General features: G+C 37.5%; 1 protein-coding gene across 1 annotated transcript in view; it reads right to left on the minus strand.

Annotated features, from left to right (window-relative positions):
* LOC133616400 (solute carrier family 22 member 23) overlaps window positions 1–10,280 on the minus strand; it is a 54,390-nt gene extending 44,110 nt beyond the window's left edge. Inside the window, exon 1 of the mRNA XM_061975600.2 lies at window positions 9,315–10,280. Coding sequence (XP_061831584.1) covers window positions 9,315–9,725 — 411 coding nt within the window. The 5' untranslated portion in view covers window positions 9,726–10,280. The remainder of the gene's footprint in view (window positions 1–9,314) is intronic.
* Window positions 10,281–11,846: the final 1,566 nt, after the last annotated feature.

Below are 11,846 nucleotides of genomic sequence, written 5' to 3' on the forward strand. Positions count from 1 at the left end.
TGTACATTAAAAATGCTAAAACCAATCCAAAGTACCGTATTTTTCAGACTACAAGGCGCACTTAAAATCTTTTCATTTTCTCAAAACTCGACAGTGCGCCTTATAACCCGGTGCGCCTAATTTACGGAATGATTGTGGTTGTGCTTACCGACCTCGAAGCTATTTTATTTGGTACATGGTGAAATGATAAGTGTGACCAGTAAATGGCAGTGACACATAAAAGATACGTGTAGACTGCAATATGATGGCAGTCACACACAAGAGATACGTGTAGACTGCAATATGACTCAAGTAAACAACTTGAAAATATGGAACATTACACATGGCGCTCAAAAATCTATCAAAATGTTTTAGTACGACTTTGGTAAGCTATGAAGCCGCACCACTTGATGGCTTGTACTGTGCTTCAACATACGAGTATTATTATGGTGTGTGTATAAGGTAAGACATATTATCTGGTGTTTTGCTTCGCAATATTATGCAAAAGCAACTTTTCTTACCTTCTGGTACCTGCTGATCTGGGCCAGACTTTAGACACCTGTGACCAATATGATTTTTAAATGATAGCTAAATACTGCAGGAAGTATATCTAATACATCACTGCAAAAAAGAGCTGACAAAATATAAGAGAAAAAGACTAGTTTATTTTACTTGATAAGACATCTTAGATTAAAATTTGTATATCTGGAATGGTATCTAAAATGAGCAAGACTTTAAAGACAGAAATTAATATTTTATTGTGAAAACAAGTAGGGCTGCAACAACTAATCGATTAAATCGATTAAAATCGATTAGAAAAATAGTTGGCGATTAATTTAGTCATCGATTCGTTGGATCTATGCTATACGCATGCACAGAGGCAATCTTTTTTTTTTTTTATAAACCTTTATTTATAAACTGCAACATGTACAAACAGCTGAGAAACAACAATCAAAATAAGTATGGTGCGAGTATGCTGTTTTTTTTCCAATAAAATACTGGAAAGGATAGAAATGTAGTTTGTCTCGTTTATCCGATTATTAATCAATTAATCTAAATAATAATCGACAGATTAATCGATTATCAAATTAATCGTTAGTTGCAGCCCTAAAAACAAGCAGTATTCAACTTGCAACTCTTAAATTACCGTATTTTCCGCACTATAAGGCGCACCTAAAAACCACAAATTTTCTCAAAAGCTGACAGTGCGCCTTATAACCCGGTGCGCTTTATATATGGATAAATATTAAGATTCATTTTCATAAAGTTTCGGTCTCGCAACTTTGGTAAACAGCCGCCATCTTTTTTCCCCGTAGAAGAAGCGCGCGGTGCATGCTGGGATATGTGACGTTTCATTTCCATTTGTGTGTTTATGTAAAGACCCCAAAATGGCTCCTATTAAGTGTGTTGTCTGTCTAATTATAAATAATGCAGACGAGGCGTGTTAACTGAGTTCTCAACATTTACTCACAGCGTGCTCATAACCACATTCTAACTCCCAGCATACAACAACGCTTCTCAGGGCTACCGCGCATGCTCGTCACTATCGTTGCATGCTGGGTAGTGTAGTTGTTATATTTGCTAGCTCATAACATCACATTAAGAGACACGCTTACGCGCTTAATTCAATACTCGCCGTCATTCCGGGTGGATTGACAAAAGACCTCCAGCCGCTAGATATTGGTGTCAACAGGGCATTCGAAGCTAGACTGCTAACTGCGTGGGAACAGTGGATGACAGAAGGCAAACACACGTGACGTTCACCAAGACAGGGAGACAGGGAGACAGCGCCAGACGACATTTTGGATCCCACATTCGCCCAACTTTTCAATTCGGACAACGAAGGAGAATAATTCGAGGGATTTATGAATGAACTTCAGAAAGTGAGCGTTATGTTTATTTTGTGTGTTGTGACATTAACGTTCGAGCAACATTATGTTGCTATTGCTCTGCACTATTTTGAATTTTACTATGTTTGTGATTGCACATTTGCGTACATTTTGGGAGTGAACAGAGTTGTTAGAACGCTGGTTTTTAATATATTATTAAAGTTTGACTGACCTATCTGACTGTTTTTTTGACATTCCTTTAGCACAGTTAGATGCGGCTTACAACACGGGGCGGCTTATAGGTGGACAAAGTTTTGAAATATGCCGTTCATTGAAGGCGCGGCTTATAACCCAGGGCGCCTTATGGTGCGGAAAATACGGTAAGCATCCTCTGGATGTTGCAGAATCTTTCAAAATGATTTTCTCTGTGGGGAATATCAATATATCTTTTTTGAATACCGGTAGTTATTTTCTCAAATTGAACCTCTTCAACCTAGAATAAATAAAATATTCAAAGGGAATAAGCGGTAGTAAATGGATGGATGGATGTTAAAATTAACATTGTTATGTAAAGTCCATCCAGTCATCCATTTTTCACCGTTTGTCCCTCTCTAGGTCGCATGGGTGGCTGGAGCCTATTGCAGCTGCACTCGGGGTACACCCTGGACAAGTCGCCACCTCGTCGCAGGACCAACACAGACAGACAACATTCCCACTCACATTCACACACTAGGGTCAATTTAATGGGTCTACGTATTTATTTTAGTTTGCCTTTTGGACCACCCCTATAATGTTATTTATTTTCTCTGACTACAGTAAAAAAAAAAAAAACGATGCCTTGTGTGTTTTTTGGGAACAATTGGTAACGGTGTATGTGCAGTAAAACTTTTAATGAACTCAACCCACCTTAATGTGTGTTCCTAAATTTGTGTTAGACTTCTTAGATGAAGAGAGCAGTTATGATTTTGGTTTACAGAGTAAACAATTAAAAACTAAGGTTTGGGGTGTTGTTTTCTCAAACCCATACATTTGGCCAAATGAGGACACACATTATTATAGGTTTCCTGGACGTCGTCTTAATCACTAAAGGAAAGTCTATTCTGCGGGAGAGAATCCCTCTGCCATGTTCAGGTATGTTTCTTTGTTTTTAGTCGTCTGCTTGAAGCATCCCTCTGTCTCTGACTCCCTCGTTGTCATGTAACATGAGTGCATGTCTGTTATGATTTTGCTTCCTTGTTTTAATGGCCGGTCTTATCTTGCCTCTGATTGGCCAGTCCATAATGTTTCACCCTAATCTTAGCCAATTGTGACTCATCAAATGAACACCAACCTATCATCACGGTACGTTTATTTGTATTGAACCGTTTCGGTACGGGGGTTTTCGGTTCGGTTCGGAGGTGTACCGAACGAGTTTCCACACGGACATATTAAGTAGCGTACCGCACGTTGTGTAAACAATGCACAACACACGGCATGCTAGCAACGACCGGGCTACTACAACATGTAAAAGCCAGAGCTGGAAGACCCTCTTGCTATGTACTGTCCTGTGCAATCTACTAATAAAAGTCTCAATCAATCAATCAAAAAAAGCACTTTATATGTAGAAAGGTTTTGTAAAGAAACCATTCTGAGCCTTATCTTATTTAGTTTTTATTTTATATATGTTGACCGCATTAACCCTGGCAATGGACCCTGTGTGTATATCTATGTTATTGTTATGCTTAGCATTCATGACTGCCTGCTGTTGCACTGATCAGCCTAGTGGTGGCTCACATCCATCACACACAGAGCTATTTTGGGCAGAATTATTATAGTGTTCCCAATATTAAAAAGGATAAAGCCATTGTTTACAAATTTGCTAAATAAATGACCAAAAAATTTATATTTTGTTGTTTTCTTACTGTACCGAAAATTAACCGAACTGTGACCTCTAAACCGAGGTACGTACCGAACCGAAATTTTTGTGTACCGTTACACCCTTAATGGATGCTCTCATTTATCCAGGTCATTGGATTTTATCTATATTTTTTTGGACTGGATTTGCAAACCTTTTTCTAGCTTGTAGCTTTGATGTAAGCTACCTCACTACATGGGTCTAAAAATAACTAAGCTACAGGAATCGCTACTCGGTCAAAAAGTAGTGAAGCTACCACCAAGCTACTGAGAAATGTAGTTATCTACACAGCTTCGCTACATGTAGCTTGCTCGTGCCCAACACTGCATATAGTAACTGCTACACAACGCTTGTATCAACATACACACACCTATGTTAGCAGAAGAACATCAGCTGAAAGCTCAACCAAATTAGTTGTAGGAGAACAGAATACAGAAAGCCATTTAAACTACAAACGCTTAATGTGGGAAACAAGCTAGCAATGTGAGATTAGCATATGTCATGAATAGGGCTGCAACTAACAACTAGTTTGATAATCGATTAATCTGTCGATTATTACTCCGATTAATCGATTGATAATCGGATAAAAGAGACAAACTACCTTTTCCAGTATTTTATTGAGAAAAAAAACAGCATACTGGCACGATACTTATTTTGATTATTGTTTCTCAGTTGTTTGTAAATGTTGCAGTTTATAAATAAAGGTTTATAAAAAATAAAATAAAATTTAAAAAAAAGAATAAAAAAAAAAAAGTAGCCTCTGCGTATGCGCATAGCATAGATCCAACGAATTGATGACTAAATTAATCGCCAACTATTTTTATAATCGATTTTAATCGATTAGTTGTTGCAGTCCTAGTCATGAAGGATTTCGTTGATTTACGAGGACCCCGACTTAAACTAGTTGAAAAACTTATTCGGGTGTTACCATTTAGTGGTCAATTGTACGGAATATGTACTGTACTGTGCAATCTACTAATAAAAGTTTCAATCAATCAATCAATTCATAGTCACATTTTATGGCCATCATATGCCATCTTGCACATGTTTTACATTATTTAGTTTCTGCCATAATACTCTGTTAATAATGATTGTGTTGCTTTCATATGCACATTTAATTTTTACTTGAGGTAAATGTAACAGGTATCTACAATAATGTTTAGTCTACAAAGTACATAATTTTGACTGTGTTATTTGTTTTTAAAATAAAACATAGATAAAAGATTTCAGTATACCATATTTTCCGGACTATAAGGCGCACTTAAAATCCTTTTTTCCCCTCAAAACTCGACAGTGTGCCTTATAACCCTGTGCGCCTAATGTAAGGAATAAGTTAAGTTGAGCTTCCCCACCTCGAAGCTATTTTATTTGGTACATGGTGAAATGATGAGTGTGACCAGTAGATGGCAGACAAACATAAGAGATAATTGTAGACTGCACTATGATGGCACTATGTCTCAAGTAAACAACACCAACATTTTATACGTTCCATTGAAAATATAGAACATTACACACAAAGCTCAAAAATCGATCAAAATGTTTTAGTACGACTTTAGTAAGCTATGAAGCTGCACCGCTTGAAAGATTGTCGGCGCATTAAATATACGAGTATTATCTGGCGTTTTGTTTCGCAATATTATGCAAAAGCAACTTTTCTTACCTTCTGGTACCTGCTGATCTGTATTTGGGATCTGCATAAATCCTAATAAACCGTAGTCGCTAAGCTTCTTCTTTTTCTCTATCCTCTTGTTATGTTCATCCTCCGCTGTTGCCATTTCTATTATAAAGTAGTGTAAAGTTCTTACTTATATCTGTCAGTAAACTCGCCATGAAAGCACTAAAACATACCGGTGTAGTGGGTTTACATCATTCACCCAAGGAGCTTTAGTTATTAGAGAGTTCCGGTCAGACGGTTTTTCACAGGATTTCCGGCGTTGTTGCACTAGTGAGCCACGGATGAGGAGATGTTGCTCCGTTGCTGATTTAAGTAAAGTCTGAATGTCATCAAAACAGTTAGCTCCATCTTTTGACTTCTTCCACTCCCGTCCCAGCACGCTACACCACTACAACAAAGATGACGGGGAGAAGAAGCTACCAAAGGTGAGCCACGTAATTAAGACCGCCCACAAAACGATGCATCCGGAAGCGACTGTCAGAAAGCAGCTTGAAGATGACCTGTAAAACATAATCTATGCAACATTTTGACCAAAGAACCACCATCACATGTTATGTAGACCACAAGAAAGTGTTTTCAATTTAGAAAAAAAAAATAATAATATGACTCCTTTAATGCGCCCTATAAACTGGTGCGCCTAATATATGAAAAAAGATTTAAAAAATTGACAATTCATTGGCAATGCGCCTATGGTCCGGAAAATACAGAAAGTATTTTTTGAACGCATTTAAAAATACCACCATAATAATGATAACCGTGATCATTTTGGTCACAATAACCGTGATAATAAATGTTCATACCGTGACATCCCTAGTTGTAATACACTTTTCTACCACAAACGGCAGTATAGAAAATCTCAAACAAACAGAAGAAGCCTGGAGCCAAAGTCAAACAGGAGTTTCTTCAGTGCAAAAATTTACTTTATGTATTTTAGCACGACATAATTGAATGTAAATGTATTTTTGGTCAGTTATTTATGAGCCCCTTGACACATGGTTTCATATCATGTGTAGGTTAGATACTGAATATGATTCAAATCAAGAGTAAGATTACTAATTCACTGTTCATATTTGAGTCTGCCCCGAGCCCTTCTGTAGTGGAAAAGTTGTGCCCTGAGGTCAAAAAGGTTAAGAACCCCTGCTTTAGCATCCATATACACACGCACTTCCTATTCCTAACATTAGGAGACACACACACACACACACACACACGCACACACACACACACACACACACACACCTTTTTGTATTTCTTACCTTCTTGAGACCTCTGAAAAATGCCTACCTCTTTAGGACCACCCTTTCTTGATATATAAAGATTTGTATATACAACATTAATAATATATACATACTACGCAAATATAAAAAAACTTTTAAAAATTAGTTGGAATTTCACAAGAAAAGGCTCACAATTTCACAAGAAAAACTTAGAATTTTGGCAGTATTATAATAAAAGTCGTAATTTTACTCAACGCAAGTCAAAATTTTACAAGAAAAACTGAACATTTGTGCAATATTATGATAAAGGTTGGAATTTTACTCAATAACAGTCGCAATTTTACAAGAAAATCTTAACATTTTGGCAATTTTATGAAAAGAGTCGTAATTTTACTCGACAAAAGTCACAATTTTATTAGAGAACTTAAAAATGTTGGCAATATTATAATAGTAATCAGAATTTTACTTGGCAAAATTGTGACAAATGTCATAATTTTACTCAAAAAAATGTGATAAAAGTCAGAATTTTATATTACAAATGTTACCATTTTGCATTGAAAAGTAATAATTTTACGAGAAGCTATTGCAATATTACAGAAACAAATGAGAAATTATTCCCAATTGTATAGGAAAAAAGTCGACACATTGTGAGAAAAAGACTGCTTTTAGTTACCGTATTTTTCGGAGTATAAGTCGCACCGGAGTTTAAGTCGCATCTGCCGAAAATGCATAATAAAGAAGGAAAAAAACATTATGCAACTTTCACAAACTATGAAAAAAACTGCGACTTATAGTCCGAAAAATACGGTAATTTATTTATTGTTTGTTTGTAATTGGTTCTTAATCTTCATTATTTACTTCAAGTTATTACATTATGTCTTTATCATATATATATTTTTTTTTTGTATTAATTTTGGCCAAAGGGGGCACATTTAAATTTTGTACACACACTTATTACATATGTTGACCAGAGGGGGAGCACTTCTAATTTTTACATACACTTGTTATTTCATATGTTGTCCAGAGGGGGAGCACTTTTAAAACCGACACACAGTCAATTGGAAAACTCTCTCCTTTTTGGGACCACCCTCATTTTGATAGATTTCACCACCAGGGGTGCAAATGAGCTCTCTATTTTTTGTTTTTTGTAATGTGCTTAAGGCCAATGACAAACGAGTAACGGAACACAGATGGCCCCTGTGCCAAAATTTGGGCAACCCAGCTGTAGAAGCTAACTGTCAATGGCCACTATAGTCTTAGGACCGTAGTGTATTTGTTCATCCTACGGTCACTTATGTCAGCACCGGAAGTCGTAAATTCAGCTGTTCAACTGGCGGGTTATTTCGGGGAGGAATAGGGAAGTCCTTCTTTAGCTGCCGTCTTGTTTTATCATATATTGCTGCCTTTGCACCTGTCAATGTTTACTTTTGTATGCACATTAAATCAACAAAAAATCCTGACTTTGGAGCAATGTTCACGGACTCTAGGATTTGGCTCTCTATTACGGTGTTTTTCAACCTTTTCTGAGCCAAAGCACATTTTTTTCATTGAAACAATTCTAAAGCACACCCCCAGCAGAAAAAATTAAAAAATTAAACTCAGTAGCCGATATTCACGATAAAAAGTCGTACTCGCAATTGTTGGATATGAATTCAAACCATAACCAACCATCTATCACTATAGCTCTTGTCTCAAAGTAGATGTACTGTCCCGACCTGTCACATCACGCCGTGACTTATTTTGAGTTTGTTGGTGTTTTCTTGTGTGTACCGTACTGTTTCAGTTATTATCTTGCCCTCCTATTTTGGTGGCTTTTCCTCTTTTGTTGGTATTTTCCTGTAGCAGTTTCATGTCTTCCTTTGAGCGCTATTCCCCGCCCCTGCTTTGTTTTCGCAATCAAGACAATTTAAATTGCGCGGACGCTATCCTTCTTTGTGGGGACATTGTTGATTGTCATGTCATGTACGGATGTACTTTGTGGACGCAGTCTGCTCCACACGCTGTAAGTCTTTGCTGTCGTCCAGCATTCTGTTTTTGTTTACTCTGCAGCCAGTTCAGTTTTAGTTTTGTTTTGCATAGCCATTCCTAAGCTTCAATGCCTTTTTTAGCGGCACTTGGCGGCACTCGCCTTTTGTTTATTTTTGGTTTAAGTGTTAGTAGATACCTTGTTACCTACTCGCTGCCTCCCGCATATTGTGATCACGACAAACCATGTCCCGACATCTACAACGCAATTAGCTACCTGCTGTCACCTACTGATATGGAAGACTATTACACGGTTACTCTGACGAGCTCTAGACAGCACAGACACTCAACAACGGCACATTTGCGGATTATAATTACTGTTTTGCAAAACATATTTTTAACTCAATTAGGTGAAATTACATAATCTCCCACGGCACACCAGACCGTATCTCACGGCACACTAGTGTTTGAAAAACACTGCCCTATTAGACGCAATGGTTGTCCGTATTGGGACCATGACTTCGGTCCTAACTTGTTCACCGGTCCTCATATGGAAGGTACTTTTCCTTGTTGACGTCTCAAGAAGGGTAGAAATACAAGAACACACACACACACACACACACACTGAGATTGAGGTCAGTGGGTGAGTTGTATTAGATGCTGCTGTAGTCAACGTTCACACAAACACTTGCATATTATATAATAAAGATATTATTATCATTTTTTGGTGGGTGTATGTCGTGCTCTGTCGTTACCTTGGTAACCACATTCTGACTTAGCCCAGTTTGCAGCTCCAGCCTCCTCTCCTTGCAGGCGCAAAGCACACCACTACCGTCACCGTATCCCTCCCCGGTAATGTTGACCGTGAGGTCGGTACCGGTCACCGCGGGGAATTCCACGGTCACATTGCTCTCGTTCGACAAACGCTGCAAACACGTGCCGTTGGGTTGTGCCAAGAGGAAATAATCCGAGAACTGGCTAAAGCCGATGAACAACGCTGGTATCCAGGTCAGAACTACAAGCTGCTTTTGATGCCTCCCGAACCCCCCGAGAGACGGTAGAACCGAGCCGTCGACGTGCTGCAGCAGCCTGGGTGCCGGGAGGTCCAGTTGGGCAAAGCCGTTCTCGGGCGGGTGGTTCTGTGCCTGGGGGCGGCCGGCTGCCATCACTGCCGACCCCCGGGAACAGCTGGGCGAAGCAAAGCGCCTCCGAGTTAAGCCCTGGTCGGACACAAAGGAGAGCCCGCGTCGCCGAGTAAAAAAAAAGTGCACCAATTCACCCAAGAGTCGCCCTCATGGTGAAGGGTCCTGGACCGAATCCGAAAGGACAAATCTCCCTGAGAGAATCGGGCTCGGAAAGGCAAGCATGCTCGTCAACATCGGCTTTGTACTCCATGTGTGCGCCGACCATCCATGCGGTTCTAATCCGAGCCTCGGCGCGGACGTGGAATGCGGGGCATACGATCCATATTGCACCGGAACGGCTCTCCTTTATGACCCCTGAAGGTGCGCGTCTACTCGGTCCTCAAATCCGGAGTACCTCGGCTGGACCTCAGATTGCGCGCTCCCCTTGCATGTCTGCGTGATAAAGTAAGAGACGCGGAGGAATATGTTGGTGCCGACTGTCGAGCCAATGGCACACAGTTGGCGAGGAGGGGGATATCGACACAAGGGTAGCATCGGTATCATACCGATAATTACAGCGCCGGCCTCGACATTTTTCTTTTGTTTATTCTCATATGCATACAAACAATAACTATATTCGAGGGGTATTACATTGGGCACAGGGGGGTTTGGGGGAAACTATGTTTCCCTATGCCAGTGGTTCTCAAACTTTTTTCACCAAGTGATATGACCGACATTCAAAGACCGTAGCGAAATAGGCGAATTTTAACTTTTTAAGGTCAAGGCAAGTATTGCTATATATATATATATATATATATATATATATATATATATATATATATATATATATATATATATATATATATATATATATATATATATAGCGACCCCAAAAGGGAATAATTAAGCGGTAGGAAAAGGATGGATGGATATATATATATATATATATATATATATATATATATATATATATATATATATATATATATATATATATATCCATCCATCCATTTCCTACCGCTTATTCCCTTTGGGGTCGCGGGGGGTGCTGGAGCCTATATATATATATATATATATATATATATATATATATATATATATATATATATATATATATATATATATATATATATATATATATATATATATATATATGTATATATATATATATATATATATATATATATATATATATATATATATATATATATATATATATTAGGGATGTCCGATAATGGCTTTTTGCCGATATCCGATATTCGGATATTGTCCAACTCTTTAATTACCGATACCGATATCAACCGATACTGATATATACAGTCGTGGAATTAACACATTATTATGCCTAATTTGGACAACCAGGTATGGTAAAGATAAGGTCCTTTTAAAAAAAAAATAATAATAATAATATAAGATCAATAAATTAAAAACATTTTCTTGAATAAAAAAGAAAGTAAAACAATATAAAAACAGTTACATAGAAACTAGTCATTAATGAAAATGGGTAAAATTAACTGTTAAAGGTTAGTACTATTAGTGGACCAGCAGCACGCACAATCATGTGTGCTTACGGACTGTATCCCTTGCAGACTGTATTGATATATATTGATATATAATGTAGGAACCAGAATATTAATAACAGAAAGAAAGAACCCTTTTGTGTGAACGACTGTAAATTGGGGAGGGAGTTTTTTTGGGTTGGTGCACTAATTGTAAGTGTATCTTGTGTTTTTTATGTTGATTAAATAAAAAAAACACAAAAAAAAACGATACCGATAATTTCCGATATTACATTTTAAAGCATTTATCGGCCGATAACATCTCTAATATATATATATATATATATATATATATATATATATATATATATATATATATATACATATATATATATATATATATATTTACAATTATGGCCAAAGTAATAATTATGATTATTGTTATCAATTATGAAATTATGATTACTGATTGTTAAGTAAAGCAGTGTTGGGGTGTGAACGTAATATCATCATGTCATTTGTAATGTCTAATAAAAACACTAGTGTGCCGTGAGATACAGTCTGGTGTGCCGTGGGAGATTATCTAATTTCACCTATTTGGGTTAAAAATATTTTTTGCAAACCAGTAATTATAATCCGCAAATGTGCCGTTGTTGAGTGTCTG

This window comes from Nerophis lumbriciformis, linkage group LG14, assembly GCF_033978685.3.
Source record: "Nerophis lumbriciformis linkage group LG14, RoL_Nlum_v2.1, whole genome shotgun sequence".
Lineage (NCBI taxonomy): Eukaryota > Metazoa > Chordata > Actinopteri > Syngnathiformes > Syngnathidae > Nerophis > Nerophis lumbriciformis.